The sequence below is a fragment of the Daldinia loculata genome (assembly GCF_022478755.1).
Source record: "Daldinia loculata strain CBS 113971 unplaced genomic scaffold F4817scaffold_8, whole genome shotgun sequence".
Lineage (NCBI taxonomy): Eukaryota > Fungi > Ascomycota > Sordariomycetes > Xylariales > Hypoxylaceae > Daldinia > Daldinia loculata.
In genome coordinates this window covers 503,188-522,988 of record NW_026054862.1, presented here as the reverse complement: position 1 = coordinate 522,988, position 19,801 = coordinate 503,188, and the positions used below count along the sequence as shown (strand labels likewise).

Sequence of the window (19,801 nt, the reverse complement as noted above, 5' to 3'; positions counted from 1 at the left end):
ATAACGTGAGTGAATTATACTCACTCACTCCAACTTTCATCACGATGATGCAGCAACTTGTGCAAAAGCATTCGGTCCCGAGGTGATTTGGGAACCCTTTTACCATCAACCTCGTTCCAACCATACTATAACAAACAATGTCCCGTTGCATCATACTTACCCAGTAGAAAATCCTGTGCCTAATTTGGCTATGCGTACAACCTTCATGGACAGCATCTGCTGCAACTCATTCCTTTTAGGTAGTTTTGTTGGTCTCGCTGCTTGAGTATCCTAGCCTCGAGAAATTGGGAATTCCTTTAAGCGGGGAGGTATTAGGCTACCTACGTAGATCTGTTCGGTGTTACCGTAGATAAACGCTGAAGGCCCTCCTGGGCTTGCGCGACACCTGGGTCAAACGCAATTCTCTTGCTCAAACTTAGACTCTCCTTAAACTTACGCCTAGCTTCCTCAGTATCTCCGGCCATGGCCGCGATATCTCCAAGATTGCAAAGTGCTACGGCACAAGCTTCGTCGCATTCATCGGTTCTGTCTTCGCCCTGTACTTTCTGCGCTGTTTCTTGAGCTTGTAAAGCCCAAGCGCGGGCACTGGCTAAGAGTGTAGACCGTGTGGGACGGGCAGTCACGTTGGATTTGCTACCTTGAGAGGTCTGGTTGGTAGTTGTTGGCGTGTCGACGGGTTGCTGTGCTAAAGAGATGGCTAGGTTGTTCACTTTTGCGAGGTCTTTGGTTAGCCAGAAACCAATACTTGCTAATAGGAGTGAAGAGAAGTGAAAGTGAGGCAACGTAGCATATGCCATGTTTGCACTTACTTAGAACGGCAGTGTGGCAGCTATTTCGGGGCGAAAGTGACACTGCCTGCAGGAAGAGCGGTGCTGAGAGGTAGTGCTGCGACTTGGACTCGTAGTGATTTCCTAACGCTAGTTTTGGTCAGCGGTGCCTTACACATCATACAAAGATGGATCGAAAACGCGATGAAGACTATCCGTACCTTCGAGCGCACCGCCGATTTGCTCCGGGGTCATCCAATCACCTTCGCCCTCCTTCACACCTTCAACCTGACGCCTCTGCAATTCCTTCAAGACAGTCTCGACAGCCCAGACTAAGTGTTGGCCAGCGGAGTCACCTTCAAGGACATGTTCGTCGGAATAAAGTTCTCCGAGCTTAACACTGATTCCAACTGCTTTCCCCAGGACCCTTGTCCTCTTGCCCCATAGATTCTCCGGCTTCGTATCCGTTTCGGTCTCGGCATCCTCTTGTGTTGTAGGAGGTTGCGGACTCGGAGAACCAGCCAATTTCCCTGAATTATCAACCAAACCATCTCGGACGCTTTTCTCCATTACTTCAACCCATTTTTTACAGTCTCTAAGGAGAGACTCCAACACGTCAATAGAATTCCTATAACTACCAATCTTTTCAAACCAGGCAGCAAGTTGTATTTTGATCCCCATAACTTCATCGGAGAACGGATCGAGGCCAGCTTGCGAACATTGCTCCAAGGCGAGTTTATAGTACTTGAGGGCTAGTGGCGGGTCCGGCGCATAGTTGCTATAATATAATGCGCGGCGAAGGGACTTTGCGATCTGCGGCGGGAATCGAGTAAACTGCTTGGATTGGAAGTAATTGAAATATGCATAACCCACGTAGACTGATATGCCGGCCACACCGCATAACCTTGGCACAGGACCGTCGCATTAGCAAATGATGTCCAAATCGATGTTATATTAGACAGGCCCTTACAAAAGAATAGCAATAACAAGCTCTTCTGGGCTTTGACGAAACAAGGAACGAAGGTTCTGACCCCTGAATGCGCTGAATAAAGGACGAAAACTTAGACCCTGTCTTAGAGCGCGAAGGAGAAGCTTCGATGGCGGTAGGGGCGGAATCTGGCGACCCGGTTCATGCGAAGAGGATTGGTGTCGCCATTGCTGAAAACTGCGAATTAGAGCGGCCTCCGAGGGCGAGATGCCGGCTTGCTGCAATTGTATCGGGAGCAAGGTAGACCCTTTAATGCGCCTCTGGTGAGAAGATCGAGCATGGAAGAAGCAGCTGCGAGAAGATGTTATCACAGGAGCGCGCGAAGCAGATAACATGGTAAACGACGATCGCAGTATTCCGTCGCCAGATGCTGAAGAGTTGAATGAAATGTTTATTCCAATCTAGGTAAGTCTCAAGTCTCGCAAATATCAGGTACTAGATGAAGTTGCCATTTAAATGATAGTTCAATATCTTTAATATCTTAATGACGTTTCTTTAGTTTAAAATATTGAAATACTGTGTAGTAGTAACGTAATTTTTTGACTGGAGCCTCCTTCTACAGCATCTGGCCGATGACGTAAACTACCAGCTGGCTGCCGGCCAATAGTCAGGCTGCTCAGGGACCCAAGTTGCTTCCCAATTAGCTTTTCCCAATTGGTCATTGGTCACGACATGAGAAGTACAAAGTACATGTACACAGTACAACTGCCTCGGCTGCAAGCGTTTATGCGCGCATTGGCCAACTTCAACATCCGCTCCTCGTTGCATCCGTCGCATTCATCGCAGTCTTGTTCTTACAAAAAGTATGACGACTGGCATCTAGTCCGCTGCCTTTACACTATCAATCCATTTTTTCACTGTGATTTCTCGCTACAACATTCCCCTTATCGTAGCTTTGAGAGCCTTTCCGTCTATCAAGAATAATGGCGGGCAAGTTTGAACCCAAGGTTCCTGTAACCCTAGATCCTCCTAAGGACGACCCTATCTCTGTCGAAGAACTAGCGAAAGCAGACGGTGGGTTGCCATCCATACAACGTCTCTATTTAGACAACTATACCGAGTCATTCTTATACGCAACTCGGGAAACTGTCCCACAATAGCTATCGATCCTCAGGGATAGAGAACACGGCGCTAACGCTCCAGCTTAGGCACCGAGGGGCAGAAGGCTTATGTGGCAATCAAGGTATGCCTATTCATTCTTTATAAAACATTATAGTCTCTTTGAACCAACCTCTTACATGAGATTATTAGGGCAAAGTCTACGATGTTAGTGGAAATAAGGCATATCGAGAGGGGGGCTCTTACCATGGTATGTGACAGCATCTCATTCCATAATGCCAGAGCCATGCCGCACAGCGTGACTCAATCGCTTAGAATTTCAATACCACTGTAGCAAGCTGGCTTTTCTTGTTTGCTGCCTACTGAGTGTCAATCGACGCATATGTCCCACGTTGAGCTGCAGCTTTACCAAGCGATTTGTATAGCACGATAAAGATGTAGCATGTTTGCTAACCAGTTCAGTCTTCGCCGGAAAGGATGCTTCTCGTGCGTTGGCGAAGACGTCAACAAAACCCGAGGACGTAAAGCCGGAATGGCAGGACTTGGATGAAAAGGAAAAGCAAACCCTTAACGACTGGAACACCTTCTTCTCAAACCGGTATAATGTCATTGGTGTTGTTCAAGGCGCAACGAACCTTGAGTAGGCTATCGGAATACGTAAGATTTCCCAAGGGGGTTCAGTATGAAGTTAGCAATAGAACGTCGACTAGATCTTTATTTGACTGACTCAACCTAACATGGACGCATTTGTTTGCGTTTCGTTGACTAATATGCCCCCGAGAACTTCCTCGGGGAATATGAGAGATCCTATCTTATTTAATACTTGGCATACAACTGAGGTATTAGCCCGTAGTATTGTTCATAAGGCCTAAGGTATGTTCTCGATTCTTAAGTGCAAAACTTGCGCCTTGTCGCACGAGAACGTTACTAGAGGAAATGGTGGGGGCGGACACAGCTCTCAGTGTAAATCCAACAGCCCTGTCCTCCAGCAGTTCTCGGGCCCTATTTCAAAGAAACCAGACAGAGGAAACCGGTAAGTGTAAGTTTCCGAACTTCCCGCGTCATGGCACTCTTTATACGCCTGCTCCCTAGAATTCTCTCCCCTAAGGTAGTCCTTCTAAATTAATTGTTCAACTGATACATTTGTATAGACGAAAACAATTTGCTCCTAGTAGGAGTTAATCCTATGCCATTATGCTATTTGATTCACGCATTCTCCTAGATAAGGTGATGGTTACTTGCCAGGTTACTTTCGGTCCTCCACGGGGAGAAATCCGATACACGATTGCGATAGTTACGCAGTCTACATGCTAAAAAGAGAAGAAAATTTATAGTTGATACAATAGTTTACTTCAAAGGAATATTTGTAACCCTATGAGGAGAAGTCTTCTAGTCGGCTGAATATGCACTATTAGTATAGAGATATCTGTCTTGCTCGCATAGTGTTGCCAGTAATTTTCAAATATTGAGGCTACCAGTTGAATTCAGGTTGCTTCGCTACCATTCGTGTGTTGAGAGGACACAACAGATTATAGTTCGCTAGGTAGCAGTTGTAGACACTCCGGTTGGATAATATGGTTACGTCCTACTTGGAGTATGACGCCCGGTATTCGAAGGTTACGGAGTCTTGGGATACTAATGCATTGTAATATTCAGAGTGGCTTCCAAAGATTTAAATAGGTAATAAATTCGCAGGCACGCTCCCAATTATACAGAAACGTCTCACAGACAGTTGTCTTTGCATGTCTGTCCTTCCTTTCGAAACACTTCGCCAAAGTTCGTAACGGGTGGTAAGCAACATACAAAACTTCCTGACTCACTGCATCCTCTACCCAAGTAATCGAAATAACAATCCCCAGGGCTGCAGGTGAGCAGCTATCCCGCGTTCTAGACCGTCGTAGTCATTTCTCGTTATTCCCGTAGCGTTGTACAAAGACTCCCCGACGTCTAACTAGATGCGTACGTAGTATGTCGTGCGTAACTCGGGCCATCTTCCTCACGTTTGCGTATATTTTACCGTGCTCGTTGTGAGGGGGCCCATATCCTTCCATCCACGAAGCGTAAACCGCTCCTGATGCATTGTTCGCAAAGCTGTCCCTCCTGAAGCCATGAATCTCGAAGCTTCTTTACTCCAAGACATATATGATTCGGGTCGTTACGCGCAAAGTGGCAGTAAGACTTCAACCGACAGACAGAGTGGTTGCATTCGAATAAGAATTCATCGTAGTCGCACATGTCTGCAGTTTAGAAATAGATCCTAGAGGTTAGCCAACATGGTGTTATTAGCTATGCTGAAACAAATACTCTTAGGATGGTATATGCTCACCTGCGTTGAATTTGGCTATGGATAGATAGGAGTGAAGCTGCATAGAGTTAGATGAGAAATTTCACAAGCGAAGTGTTTCACTCATACCTTGGATTATGAAGTAATATAGACTATCGTAGTAGTTTCAAGCGAGCTAAAAAACAAAGGCGAGTCGATCTTATAGTCTCACCTTACGAGACGCCGGTCTTCTTTTATAGGGGCTATGTTTGCTCCCTTCCAAAAAGATATCCAACCGTTTTAGTAACCTAAGGACGAGGGGCAAACACATGATGCTAGCTTCTAAGAAGTTCTCTTCTAATTGCGACGACGAGATCTGAGCTGCCCGAATTTCACGCAGCTTGCCTCCACAGGAGGAAACTCGCATTAGCCATATAGGTTGTCCACATGGGCCTTATTGTTATTTCTTATCGAGTACCGCCAACTCTGATCTGTCATTTTTCTCTTCGTTGTACGATCGACATGTCAAAGCAAGATTATGTGGTAGGCATTGCTTGCGTCTAGAAGGTAGGTCGGCTCCTACGTTCTAACCGGAGCCGCATAATCTCCCCACACTACCCAACGTAATAAGAAATTACCGGCTGTGGTTAATGCTAGGTTTCCACACTATTTAGTCGTCAAAGCTGAAAACTGAAGTTAACATAAATCCCTATTAGAAACTTTGAGGGTATGGAACCCCCCTGGAGAGTCGATAGGGGCATCTCTAACCGACCATCTCAGGATCTGGGCTTCGAGATGTCTGCTACCGTCAGTTATGACAATATCCTACAACCCTACAACCCTACAACCTGGCAAACGGCTAGTGGCTGCATTGTAGCCGGGTGGATTGCTCGGGATACTTGATGTTACACTACGAATCAAGCCTCGAGGCTTCTTTTAGATGGCACCTTTCATGGGTACATGGCGCTAATGTTGGCCCCTACGGCGCGGCCCGACGTTAGACTGTAGCAAACAAACCACCCATCTCTTGGCATCTAATCTACGGTTTGTGAGGGATGAGTATCCTAAATTCCATTTACGTACGTTCAAGTACGGCAGCGGATCGCTACCGAGATTACGATCTCGGAAACCAACGACATCTAGCGCCAATTATTTATGCCCGGGGAACCACGGAATCAGAACTACCTAGTATGTATGATCGAAGATGAATCGGATAATTGACAACCTTGTGGTACGAGACTAGGTAGTTTCTGACTCCTAGCCGTTGCTGCAACGATCCGGCCTACTTTTATACGTACGTACCTACCTAATGCTTTGACATGACCAAACGCTTTATATTTCTACTATGAAGGATAGTTATTATTCGTGGTGAATGTTGATGAACAAAACATGTATAACTGATCCATAACTAACTACCTAATTTAAGGTGTGGTTTCGTAGGTGCAGTCCCTCTGAGGGTATAATTTTATGACGACGAGCTGCTAATTGACGTAACTCATAAACTCTTAATATTGTTGTATGTTGATGTAAGTCCAGTTTCGTTTGCGATATTTACATACCTTACTCATTACGTCGATATGATGATCTAAGTGGGATAGCTACATGTAGTCCTGCTAGCCTAGGACCGAGTACACATGCATTAGCCACAGTGTTCGGGTTCGGAGGCGGCTGATCCATACGTGCCACACCACGCATTTTCACCTATTATTAATACCCGTGTGTACACCGAAAATTACGTACATGTAGCCCTGGGTTTAGAGGTCTTTAGGCAAGGACAAAGCCGTGGCTGTACATTGATAGGTAAATACTTGCGTAACAAGCAGAATTTAGTGGATAGATTAGTACTATACTATTATTACAAACCGTGTAATACGCTGGCGTATCTAGTGTATCTAGTGTATCTAATGTATCTAGTGCTGCCTACAACGCAATAATATGCATTTGTCCGCCTCACTTTTGTTACTTGTTCCTTTTTGGGTCGGTACCGTAGATTTCGGTCAGGACCTGACATTATGGTTGCCTTGCACCTCATATTACTTCCCACCACCTTCTCATTCTCCTTCTATCAATCCCCATTCTTCCATCAGTCATGATTCTTTCCGTTGGTTATGCATTTATCTCCCGCTTATTGAGTTAAAGTGTCGGGCGCATCCATCGACAAAGGGTTTACGCGCCTTCGCAACGCCTTTTATCTTTCCCACTTGGGACGTTTGGTCCTATTTTATTCGACATCCGAATTGAATTTAATCGCATCCCCACGCGATCAAAGCCTCGGGGCGTTTGGCTTGCTAAGCTACGGTTCAGCTCGACGGCTCTAGCTTTGCAAAAATACTGAAGGCCCTAGGAATATAAATCCAGGATCCTGCCCGGCCGAGTCCAAAATTGTTATATCCCCCTGTTAGTTAGCCATTGATAGTACTCAGATTTCCACAGTACCATTCTATGGTATTTGCGCGCACACCGTTGAGGAGCGCAAAACTCCCGCCCAGCCGCATGCTCACATTTTTGGAGATAGGCCATACTCATCGTGAAAACACATGGAGGATATATCTCCTGTCACCAATATTAACTAGCTCGCCAACCTCCCTTACGTCCCTTGGAGCTTATCCTTTAGGCCGCAGGCTTTTTGACTCCGGATCGGCATATGCGCCATTACCTTGAAGGACTTGACGCTCGTGTGCTAATCCAAGTTTCACGGTCTCATTTTCTTAGTGCCTTTTATTTGTATATTCTTCCGCATAGGGTCTCTACTGATCTGAGAAGTGCTCATATTATATACCCCCAAGATGGCGGACCAGCTAGCCTTGACTTCTCCTGGATCTTCGGACGCTCCAATGGAAGGACATGCCCAACCTGCTACGATGGCGGCACTTAATTTTGGCCATCATCAGGATCTTACTGCCTTGGGACATATGGATAGGAATTTATTATTTCCCACTGGTCGGCATCAAGCCGACTCTTATGGACCCGGGCGAATTGGGAATCGCCTAGCCTTATGGTACCATAGGAATGATGGCCCTTGGACACCTCCTGGTTTGACATCTCCTCAGGGTGATATAAGAAATTCATCTGTCTTGGGCAACTTGCGAAACAGTCAACTTATGTTCTATGGCCAATACCGGGAGAGTCCATCTGAATGCGATACAGTCCCGCCAGGAGGAATACCTTCTGATTCTGGATATGGTGGGAGCTATGTGGCTAAGCATAGTGTTGCCAATGGCTCTGTCTGTGACGAGTCTATTGATCGGAACCCAGAAGGTGAACTGAGCTTTTCATCTTATAGCCAGGATGTGATGTCTAAAGTCAATCCAGAGATTCCTTGGTCCCAGTCTCAGCTACCGTCGACCTCTCCTCAACCGGCCATTGCCCGCCAGATCAACCCCGAGGTGGGTAAGATCTGCGAAACGTGCAACAAAGTATTAAAGACGAAGTCTGAATTCAAGTAAGGCTTGGCACTTAGGCTTGATTATTTCCCCTGGAGAACTTTCACTGAAATGACATCACTAGGAAACACAAACAAAGGCATGATAAGCCATTCAAATGTACTGTGAAGGGCTGTACTCGTAGTGAAGGCTTCAGTACGCCCAACGATCTTGATAGACACAAAAGAAGCCTACACCCGGATGAGCACGCTGATGGTGACCGTTATCGATGCCAAGTTGGCCCTTGCTTTAATAAGAATAAGATTTGGCCTCGGGCTGACAATTTTCGAGCACACATGAAACGTGTCCACCAAAAGGAGTTGATAAAAGACGAAGACTTAGATCAGTATAAGTACAGGTATAGAAACACCGACTCCAAAACATTAGGGAGGGTCTCTAATTGTTTTGTTAGGCCAGAAGCCCCACCTAAGGACGACTCAGACGTAGCTCGTAATAGCACTGTTTCCGAGTTCGATAGGTTAAACATATTTCCCGATGGGGGTGGTAATGATGCCTCTGATAACTGGAAATTACCCCGGAGCCCAGTTATCGACTTATCTACCGACACGAACCCAGTGGAAGGACCAAGCCAAATTCAAATAGAAGAACCCACCCTAGTGATTGAACCTAGTGAGAGCCGCTTGGATATATCTAATAGCACTACTGCACAAGAAGTGCACTTGGAGAGTGAGGATGCTCCATTTAACCATCAAACGGAAGCACCCAAGCCGCCTTCTCCCCAGCCTAGTCCTTCTCTCGGCGATTCCGAGTCCACAAACACAGAGCAGTTGAAAGAAGACGAGCCCGACTTTCATTCCGAGATTCCAGGTCCTGACTTGGCCAATGACGCGGGTTCTGCAAGCTACAGTCAGACAGATAGGCTCGACGAGTCTCGGGATCGTCCTAGCGGGCTATCCCCTAGAAGCATTGAGTCTAACATACAACCAGAAAGACTAATAAATGATAGCGAGAAATTTCGTGTGTCTCCCGAACCTAAGGATCATGAACTGCTAACCCCAGATCTCAACAACCCTGAATTTGTATCGAAGCTTCTTGAGCAGCTCCAAAATAAGGGCATGCTTAAAAAGCTTGGATACAAGAAGGAAGATCCTCAAGAAGCAGAGATGACCAAGCTGGAGTCGACCAATGATATCATCTCCCAGCAGGCTCATGCTTGCTCTCAATGCTCGAAACTATTTGGTCGGCGATGTGAACTGAAGTAAGAGATACCCTTGTTTTTCTCCGTCCTTAAACATTTGCCTTGTCTCCCTTTCCTTTAGACTTTGTATCGAGGCTAATCATATTACAGAAAGCACGAAAAGCGGCATTTGAAGCCGTATGGCTGTACGTTCCCGGGCTGCAATAAGAAGTTTGGCAGCAAGAACGACTGGAAGCGTCATGAGAGCAGTCAGCACCTTATGTTGGAGCACTGGATATGTGATGAAAAGCAGGCAGACAAGTCTTTTGAGTCCTGTGGAAGGAACTTCCCACGACGAGAGTTGTTCAAACAACATCTTAGTGTGCAGCATCGCATCATGGAGCCGGAGCGCTTGGACCGCAAGCTTGAGACATGCCGCGTAGGACGAAATCTCGAGACCCGTTTTTGGTGTGGTTTCTGTCAAGAAATAATTAAAATCACGAAAGAGGGTATAGGAGCTTGGGCCGAACGGTTTAACCACATCGACGATCATTTTCAGGGTCGCAACAACCAGACGAAAAGAGATATTGGCGACTGGAAAGGTGATTATCCTCCTCATTCTGGGTCTACCAACCCGCGAGCCAACGATTCAGAAGATACCAGCATCACATCTTCGGGACCAGTTTCTTCATCCAACAGTCCCAGTATACCTAATAGCGACGGAGTTGAGAAACCACGCGCTCGAGTTGCAAATCAAAAGAGAAAAAGAGGCCTTGAGTTGGAACTGGTGGCTTCCAAGCGTGCCGAGATATTGGAGGAAATAACCATAGTCATTTGTGTATGTGATGTCCCCTCTTCCCTATAACTAGTTGTCTAATGCACTTGTAGTGTGAATGTGGTGATGCCATGCCTGTAACAAGCAGGCAGTGTACTAACTATAATTGTCAACACAAGTTATGCGAGAATTGTGACTCATGATGCAGACCTCGTACGGGTTGTAATATCGTCATTAGCTATGAGCTGTCCTGGGTAAATGGGCGGCTTCTATTGTTTCGATTGGGTAGGAAAGGAGTTAAAGTGGACGGTACAATACCCTTAGAATCGATTAACATTTTATTCATAATATATTATACAGCATAGATGGCTCAAGCAAAAAGCCGCCACTTTCATGTGATACATAGCATAACTTACCTCTTATACTTGTTACTCTATTGCGATTATGTTGACATATATATCTTCTATCATTAAATCCATATAGTTATATTTACCTAATTCATATGCGGCATATAAAACTCGTGGTTCTATACCACTAGATTAACCTGATAATACTGTATCTGTGTATGTGTATTTAACGCCGTGGCTGGCCTTCCTAGGGGCATACTGTCTGTAAGGTCACTGGTCTCTCGGTGTCTTACACATCTAACCTTAAGAGGCATACATGATTATTCAAGCCCTTCCAACCTTGACCACCATATGGGGGGTCTTCTAGGTCCCCTAGTCGAAAAGATCCTATTTCAAGCCGAAGGTATTCCGATAAACCTCTTAAACGCATCATGTCAGATACTTCGTTTCCCCATAGAGCCGACCCGCATACGGCACTATTTACCTCTAGCTTAGAAGTAACGAGAGAATAAATTCACTAAAGAAATCGAACGCCTAATCGTAGCCGTCATTATTATGATGGAATTGTAAACATGGAGGTGGGGGCGTAGAAAACCACCTAATTCATCTAATAGCTTCCATTCTTTTTATAAGAACCTAGCGTACATCCATAGCGCATAGTCGATCGGAGTACGGGGGCGGAAATATGAGGGATAAGAGACGAAAGGCGTGAGCTAATCTTGCTTCGTAGATTTACCATCGCTAGAGCTTTTGTCACGAGGTAGAGCAAGTAGCAAGGAAACAACTTCGTTATTCGGCAAATAATTCTAAGCTAGCTACGGGAGTCTACGGCTATACATACTGACAGTGTCCTTTGTTCCAGATGTCTCGTCTAGGGTCCTGACAGCTTGTGTAGTTTGGATCGTGTATTCTAGACAGGCGCGCGATGCTCTCGGTATTGAGAGAGCCTGAAATTGGCTACCGAATTCGTAGACGCATCCTTTTCTAGACCTAACATAACATTCTGGTCCGGGAAATGGCGAGTAAAGCAAAGTAGTCGGCGACAGGAGAGGAATCGAAATAAAACTCCTATCTAGGGATGGTTTGATCTGCGCGATAGGTGTTCCTGTCATCAGCTGGCTGATCGTCGGTGCTGGTCTAATACAAAATAGGCATGCGAGTATTTTTTGATCTGCTTCGGCAGATGATCGGGGCCTTCGTTGTCACTGACACGTATCAGTTAGGCTTCTAAGCGGATTGGGCTTCGTGGTTCGGTCGATAGAAGGGGTCGGATATCCCGAATAGATTTATGGTACTGGAGATAAGTAATATTGCTTCAAATAATAAGCTAGAAGATAGGGGGTATACCGTAAGTCCGCTACTTAGGACACTTTATAGGAAGCCCAGGCGCGATATGGATTAGGTGGGATGCAGTGGGGGGTAGTTCTTTGCTCCGTAGAGTAGATTTACGAAGAGATATGTCTTCCTGAAGTTGGCATTAGACTGCTTACCTCTGGGCTTCCTTCAAGGCTTAGGTACATAATTCCACAAGCCATTTCTCATGACAAGATATGTAATCGATTAGGCCCAACCTCTAGGTACGTATTTGCTGTAAGGGCATCAGGGGGGTCTTTGATTTCAGCGCTCACTTAGTCATAGGTATCTCCAGAGGCCTAGATCAGCCATCACCTAATTTAATATCCAGGGGGGGTGTAATCATTTAAGACTAGCATCAGCAGAGCAACACCGGCGACCCGGATGATAAACCAGCAAATAACAATGTAGTATGAACATCAAACTCATCCTTGTTGAGACGAATCTAAGCACCTAAGGTTAGGTAGGTACTCTACCACATTTTACCCTGTCCTTGAAGTCAATGATGAATGAAGATGCTTTGTCAGACCCAGAACGTTATCGAATCTTGATGTCGTAGTACTTACTGGGCGTAGTTTACCTCAAACCGCTAAATTTTCCGATGCTACCCATCCTGGACAATGTCGAGTCTGTGTTGTTACAATACCAAGAAAATTTTGCAGTGCTAGAGCTTTCAACCGTTGTGGAGTAGGTATATTTGTTCAGGGGCATCGAGAATTTTCGCAAGACGATTCGACGACCATCCGGGGGGGTTGGTCCCGACGGGGATTCTACTATTGGCATACGATCCTTTCTATTCGCTGTACCTATTTCTGCAAAAAGAATAGTCTTGCGAGTTGGGTTTAGCAAGCTAGGATCTTGCGTGAGTCAACGTGTGATGAAGTTACGAATAATCTCTTTAGTTGGGTCGGCTCTTTGACAATAGCTAATGACCTGTCGGAAACAAAAAGGACCTATCTGCTTGCCAGAGAGGTATGCCACGCGTGACTATATTTTCGTCTACAAGTAGCTAAATGTTAGGTACTTACCTAATAAGATAAAGGGACAGACAGGTTATGGGAGCTTACGTTTTTGCTGTTGTTCGCCTTACAACTACTACGGGGATAGCATTGCCGAGGGCACATCCATGATCTATGTGCCATCCGAACCCGCTTAATTTGCACCTTCAATGAGGATCGGGATGCCGTTGTCCTGCAGGTATTGAAAGCTTGGGATTGCGGATCATACATACCTGGTAGGTAGTAAAGCGTCAGGGGTAATGTGTACTTTTACGTCCCAACAGAAACCGAACGTTAGCCGCCGTGGTGGTTTGTGTAATGAGTGTTACGTTCACATGCTTCCCATTTCCCTTGTTAAATGTTAGGTAAAGGTTGAAGTACAAATCTGGCAGTATTGAATCTATTTTTGTTGTATAATTCATACCCGAGATTATGTTGGGAGGTGGACGGCAAAAGTTGCGATGAACCCTGCTTGCAATGATACCTCTTCTTACGGAAGTGAAGCTTAACTGTTGGTCTTATTATTCTAATCAAGCAAGCTATCTATTATTTTCGCTCGGTGGTATTATCTAAGAATTCTACGTACATTACAGCTGGATGCCGTGTGTTTTAATGCTTAGGGAAACCGGCGTAGGTCAAGATCAGCCACCGGTTACATGTCCGGGCTATTATGTAGGTAGATGTGTGTAACATATAATGTGCGCGCTTAAGGTAGGAGGAATTACTAACAATCTTGATTAATCTTGATCTACATAATACCCAAGAAAACTAAACTTCAACTTCTGAGACATCTCGTCTAAGCATGATGGAGGCTCAGCTCTTTAGGTTCTTAGCACCGGCCCGTTGTAGATGTAATGTTCCAGAAACCAAAAATATAACTGGATGAGACAATATCAGGTCGTCCAGTCATCCAGTTTTCCGACCATCCTTTCAAATTACCTACATAGTCCCGTTGGCCGGTCTGGGCTGGCAGTGCCCGAAAAAAAAGAAAGAAAGAAAACAAGCCAAAGGTCTACATTGAGTATGGATTCATCCATGTTTCGTGGGCGCTCGAATCCTTCCGAGTGACAGGTCCTTGTCTGTCCGTCGCGCCGTGGTCCGTAAATCCAAGGGCAACCATCTATCTCTATCTTAACCATACAGCAGCCGCACAGCATACATAAGTTCGGGACGTTGGTAGTCCTAGTTAGCCCTTGGGTCGCTGTTGGGGCCCTACACGTGTACATGGGCTATCAACCATGCCATGAACTAGGTAGGTATGCGGCTCTCTTCGGTAAGTGTGATAGATAGCCATTGAGGTGTTCGGTAGAAGAATCAATTGGGCGCCTAAGAATTAACAAGTCCATGTGTCCAAATGTAAAATGGGTTGCGTTATGACACCATCTACGATCTTACTTGCAGGCGTCCCCGGCACTTGCAGGAAGGGAAAAACAAAAGAAAAGAATCATTAAAGATGTCTTGGGGAGAAAAAAAAAAAGGCACCACGTCAATGTCAGCTATCCGCCGCCGCCTTGTTGGAGTAGGTATCTTCATATGTATATGCCTATATATGATGTAACTATCTACCCCCATTTACTAGCTTAATTCTATAGGCGGGTAGGTATACAGAAATGTATGTATACATGTGTACCGGCAGGGTCATACCTAGTAGGGTATACACAGTGTACCTACTATGTAAGCCTAGGTTAGGTACCTAACCTACCTCTCTGGCTGCCTTCTTTTTATGGAGCCCGCTGCGGTTCCGCCCCCAATTTTAGATTCATTCGGTGACGCACCTACCACTTATTGTCCCCGACAATTTTTAGGCCTGTTAGGCCTGCTAGATACCGTAGTGAGGTTACCGACTTACCGACTTGCCGACTTGTTCGCCGTCATATCTCATATTCTTACCTCACATCCCTAACAATTCTTATCCCCTTAAACGAATGTGGTATTTGTCATTTGTGCCCCATACATACACACGTCTTGTCTGGGGTAACTAAACGATGTTTAGACGCAAGACCACCGTAATATACAACCAGACAGACAGTTCCAATAGATCGTGGCTTCGTATGACATTACTATCGTTGGCACGCTTATCTACTTGGACATAAGTTGAGGTGGTGATCGTCAGGTGGCTGCGTATATCTCGCTCAACCAACACTCCTATTGGTAACCCTGTCTATGGTAGCCGCCGGCGCTTGCTTTCACGGCTTCAGCTTCTTCTTTGTTGGTACCAATCTGGAAGGCTGCTACACAGGGCTTGACGGAAGAAGGAGGGGTGGGGGCTGAATACCTGTTTGAACTGGACGGTAGACGCTCATTGAATTGCGTGCTCGAGTCTTGGACAAGTACTGTACTTGGACGTCTCGACGTTTGAAAATTACCTATGGCAAGGTTCATGATACTTGGGTCCCGGCTCAATCAAACCCCAGATTCATTTGTCCTGGTTCTTGCATCTGAATATGGCGGTCAACCGACAGCTGGTAACCATGGTATTATAATACCCAAATTCAAAAGACTCGGGACGCGATCTGCCAAGTTCCCCTCCGTACGATGCTATTTGTCCGTTTTCCTTGAGTGGTCTGGATCCGAACCAACCCAAAGCGACCCCCCCTGCAGTCAGCTCCTGGACGGGGAAGACCGCAACACTACAACGGTAGTCGGGCGAGCATACGCAGTAGCAATAAACCAATGCGAGGAATTGACAGCTGCGAAGAAAAAAAAGCAAAAGTCTCTGACAAGCATGCTACTGGACATCCACGAAATGCCCAAGTACCTAGCCAGTATAGGTAATAGGGAATTAATAGGATATCTATTACCTATGCAGACACGACTTAATGGTCTAGGTAAATTACTAGGTATCTACGGTTGATACATAGACGATTCCGCCTTGGTTGTCCGTCGCCTGTTATGCCTCGGCGGACGCCTTATCACATTTCCTCAAGCCTCCACCACTTTCTCCGCGTCCAACTCGAATCACGTTTCGGAAAAGTTTATACACATAACATATTCTACTGACATACTTAGATGTGCGGCTCAACGAAGATCTGGTAGTCGATGCCGACTACTTTCTATGCATCTGACTTGGTCCACTTCGAATCGATATCACAAGCCTTCTGGAGGCATTGTCGAGGTTACGCAAACCATACATAAGTTAAGCCATGGATTAAGCCATGGGTCTCATTAGCCGATGGCTTTCTGCGAACTCTACCATGTACGTACCCAATGTATGTACTACTTCCTCCCATGGATGGTTCGCGGACCAGTTCGTTGTATGTACATGAGTATCGGTACTCCCTACTCCTGTCACAAACCCCGCGAGATTTTTTGACGGCCCCAGACTAACTTGGTCCGCGTAGACTGGCTGAGAATGATGAGCCAGGGTAATATGCATAGTATATGTCTCGCTGATACATACGGTGCTACATGCTACATAGACGCTGCAGGGGCTACGCCAAGACAACGATAAATGACCGCAATGACCCTTCAGCCACCCTCCCCTGTCAGATACGTATATTATAACACATATCGTTGCGGCTCCGCGTGGGTCAGCTCACATTGTGAGAGCAGCAGGATTGCCCAAGAGACAAAGACATGTGCGACCCAGAACACCCGGCAACATATTAGTAGTAAGGTTGGATCAGTCTCCATGGCGTATCTCGTTTCTTCGGAAGCAAGTTGCTTCACACTCCCTGCTTCGCCCCATTGTTGCCTACGAAGTACGTTCCGCAACATATGGAACATCAAGTTTTCTTCCATAAGTCTTGCTTCGTTCCCCGCGGTTTCATACTGCAAGTTTGCCTTGCGGCCGCCTCTATCTTCTAATATCAAACCACTTCCTCTTCATGGTTACTAGCCGTAGGACCATTCCATCTGAAAAGAAGGTCTAGGCTAAGACCCAACGCCGTTGAACCACGCCTCCAAATTGTTTCATTCTCCATCCCGAGCACACTTCAAGGAAGCTTGTGGCGTATACACACAATTGTGAGAAGATTGACACAAAGATGGACTATCAGAATTTTACATACTCGGACACCGTGCCACTTCCAGTCTATGTGGAAACTTCATCCATCGATGGCATGATCGATCCAAATCTCAAACCCTCTGCTTCTCCATGGACCCCTTCACAGATTCACCGTTACTTGGCAGAACACAACAAATCCACGATCTTCAACTACGCGGAGGTCGATCCAATTTTCCATGAGACCATAATCCGGAGAGGCGACAGTACAGGGCCACTCTCATGCGGCCTACCTCAACGTCGAGACTCACCATCGTTCTCCTCTCACACATCGTCAACAGGCAGCAGTATCTTGAGCCCACCCGGAGAGGGTGACTACTACCAACCACATTCGCCGCCAACGCCCACTGATACGTCGATCATGTCTCCGTTCTTCAATCAATTTGAAAGCCCCAGCTCTCGAGCTCATCTATACCAGTACACGGGTCTTGCCGACGATTGTGTGAAGCCAATCGACATTAACCCCTACCAAGAATCCCCTGAGAACTATTTTGATGACAGCAACCCAAGGTCAGAGTTCCCTTCGAGAGGTTATAGTATGTCAACCGACGACAGTAGTGCCTGTATGGACATGTGTAGCATACGGGAGCAAACCGGATCTCGACGGCTTATGAGCCCTGAGGAATCTGCGCCGAATGTGAAAGAAGAAATTCGCATTCCTGAGCCCATCTCGACTTACGCTCCGTACGAGTCAGATGACGAAATGGTGTCCGGTGATGAAGCCGAGACTCTCATTTTGAAGCACGAAGATAGAGAAGACGACGAGTACAAACCATATCAGAAGCCGAAGAAGACAAAGGCCAGCACAAGCCGGCCTATTAGGAACCGAAAGCGACAGGGCAGTCCAGGGCCTACGCCGGAAGCGAAACGACCCAAGATTGATCTCGGTGACTCGAGCACGATTGGTAGGCCCACCGTCAAACATGTTATCCAAGGAGCAAAAGGCAGCTTCTCCTGTACCGAGTGCTCAAAGAAAGTCTCCTTCAAGGATGAGAGCGGCCTGCAAAATCACATCAAGAAGCAACATACCCGACCGTTTGTCTGCGTCTTCGGCTTTGCGGGCTGTAATTCCACATTTGCCAGTAAGAATGAGTGGAAACGGCATTGCTCTTCGCAGCACCTTGTTTTGAACTATTGGATCTGCCAACAGGACCAATGTTCCAAGGTTTCGAGCAAAGCTACAGCACCTGTCCGTGGTCGCCTTACCCCCCCTTCCTCTCAGAGCCCCTACATACCTGCACTTCCCCGCGGGACCATCTTCAATCGCAAGGACCTTTACACCCAACATCTGCGACGCATGCATATCCCGGCGACTCTTAAGAAGAATGTCAAACAAAGGAAGCCTTCGCCTGAGTGGGAAGCACGCGAGCGCGCACATCAGGAAGAGGCAAAAAGAACACGATGCAACCTCCCAACTCATATGCAGTGCCCAGCCATCGGTTGCAGTGCCCGCTTTGACGGTACGAATGCTTGGGACGATAGAATGGAGCACGTTGCCAAGCATCTCGAGAAGGCCGCCACCGGTTCAGAGCCGCCGATCGAATTCGGTGGAGAAAACGACAAGACTCTCGTCGACTGGGCTACTCGCGCCGAAATTGCAATCATTGAAAAGGGAGTAAAAGGAAGATGGGAACTACGCAATCCCTTGAAGCCTAGTGGCAGCCCGATAGTTGAGGCGACGGCGGACCAGGAAGGGTACGAGGATGCCGAGGGTGAGGAGGTTGATGAGTGATAGCTCCAACAGGACCTATTCATATTATTTTTTACCTACCTGTCCATACCAGGGTAGTCGGGGTTAGTAAGGAAGTATATATCCTCATACCTCGACGTCGAGTAGGGTACTCTGATGGAAAGGTGGCTTGGACTATCTAGGGATTTATAATGACCGGGGTAAATATCCAATTCTACAGGAAAGGGCTTGGGATCTATAGAACCGTCGAGTTCGGGGACATGTACAACCACCTACGATGTTACGAGATAACTATCCTGGCTATCGAAATTGAAGGCACGCACGGATAGTCGTGAAGGCCATATAAAGTTCTGTACAAAATTGTATAGGCGCATAGAGCTTATGCTATACATTACGCGTTCTAAATGATATAATAAGAGGTCGTTAAGACATATTAGAGATATAACGTCTTACGACCACTACCGGGGCGAGTCAGCTAGGGATCCGGGTCAGCATTAGGCAGTGGAATGTAAGACAGCATGCGCCTTACTTAGGCAGACGCACAAGCTTTATCTCGATCCCCAAGATTGACCGGTTGAAGAAAATGGACGATCTAAGCAGAAAGTAAGTAAGTGGGTAAGCAAGCATCCGGGTACGTTCGCAGGAACAGGCGGTTAAAGCGCTCGGGGCCGAGATCTACGCCGCATAAAAGCCTTAGCTAGGTACCTAGGTAGGGTAGGTATGTAAAGAGTGGCGTCCATGTCCTAGTTTTATCTTGGACGTATGGGGTGAGCTCCCATCTCCACGGAGTAAGATAGCCGGCTTACTTACATATGCGTCCACGGCGACGACAAGCATCTCCCGGTAGCATTTTACCTGTGTGTTTGAAGGCGGGAAGGTTTTATCAATGGCGGATGGGGGCAGTTATATGTTTGCCTAAGGCAACCTTAGGTAACTACCTAAGCCTCAGAGGTGCATGGGAAGATGCATAAGAGGTAGGTTTAGGTACCTAGGTAGGT

The 19,801-nt window shown here is 46.5% G+C and overlaps 5 protein-coding genes across 5 annotated transcripts; 3 read left to right on the top strand and 2 right to left on the bottom strand.

Moving 5' to 3' along the window:
* Window positions 1-320: 320 nt before the first annotated feature.
* Window positions 321-2,090, bottom strand: F4817DRAFT_356923 (TPR domain-containing protein; the record flags this gene model as incomplete). Its single annotated transcript, XM_049305855.1, has 4 exons — window positions 321-709; window positions 810-917; window positions 989-1,671; window positions 1,738-2,090. 4 exons carry the CDS (start codon window positions 2,088-2,090, stop codon window positions 321-323), a joined length of 1,533 nt encoding a protein of 510 aa, XP_049161965.1.
* Window positions 2,091-2,678: 588 nt separating this feature from the next.
* On the top strand, window positions 2,679-3,458 carry F4817DRAFT_313089 (cytochrome b5; the record flags this gene model as incomplete). The annotated part of the gene is made up of 4 exons (XM_049300200.1): window positions 2,679-2,769; window positions 2,904-2,938; window positions 3,007-3,064; window positions 3,277-3,458. The coding sequence occupies 4 exons, from the start codon at window positions 2,679-2,681 to the stop codon at window positions 3,456-3,458; spliced, it is 366 nt and encodes a 121-aa protein (XP_049161964.1).
* A 986-nt stretch (window positions 3,459-4,444) lies between these two features.
* Window positions 4,445-5,969, bottom strand: F4817DRAFT_328667 (uncharacterized protein). Its single transcript, XM_049302182.1, has 3 exons — window positions 5,228-5,969; window positions 5,141-5,177; window positions 4,445-5,071 (listed from the first exon to the last, which is right to left on the bottom strand). The coding sequence occupies exon 3, from the start codon at window positions 5,047-5,049 to the stop codon at window positions 4,828-4,830; it is 222 nt and encodes a 73-aa protein (XP_049161963.1). The 5' UTR covers window positions 5,050-5,071; window positions 5,141-5,177; window positions 5,228-5,969; the 3' UTR covers window positions 4,445-4,827.
* Window positions 5,970-7,863: 1,894 nt separating this feature from the next.
* On the top strand, window positions 7,864-10,502 carry F4817DRAFT_356922 (uncharacterized protein; the record flags this gene model as incomplete). Its single annotated transcript, XM_049305854.1, has 4 exons — window positions 7,864-8,519; window positions 8,585-9,718; window positions 9,809-10,239; window positions 10,279-10,502. The coding sequence occupies 4 exons, from the start codon at window positions 7,864-7,866 to the stop codon at window positions 10,500-10,502; spliced, it is 2,445 nt and encodes an 814-aa protein (XP_049161962.1).
* Window positions 10,503-16,974: 6,472 nt separating this feature from the next.
* On the top strand, window positions 16,975-19,230 carry F4817DRAFT_283045 (uncharacterized protein). Its single transcript, XM_049299567.1, has one exon. It carries the CDS (start codon window positions 17,097-17,099, stop codon window positions 18,843-18,845), a length of 1,749 nt encoding a protein of 582 aa, XP_049161961.1. The 5' UTR covers window positions 16,975-17,096; the 3' UTR covers window positions 18,846-19,230.
* Window positions 19,231-19,801: the final 571 nt, after the last annotated feature.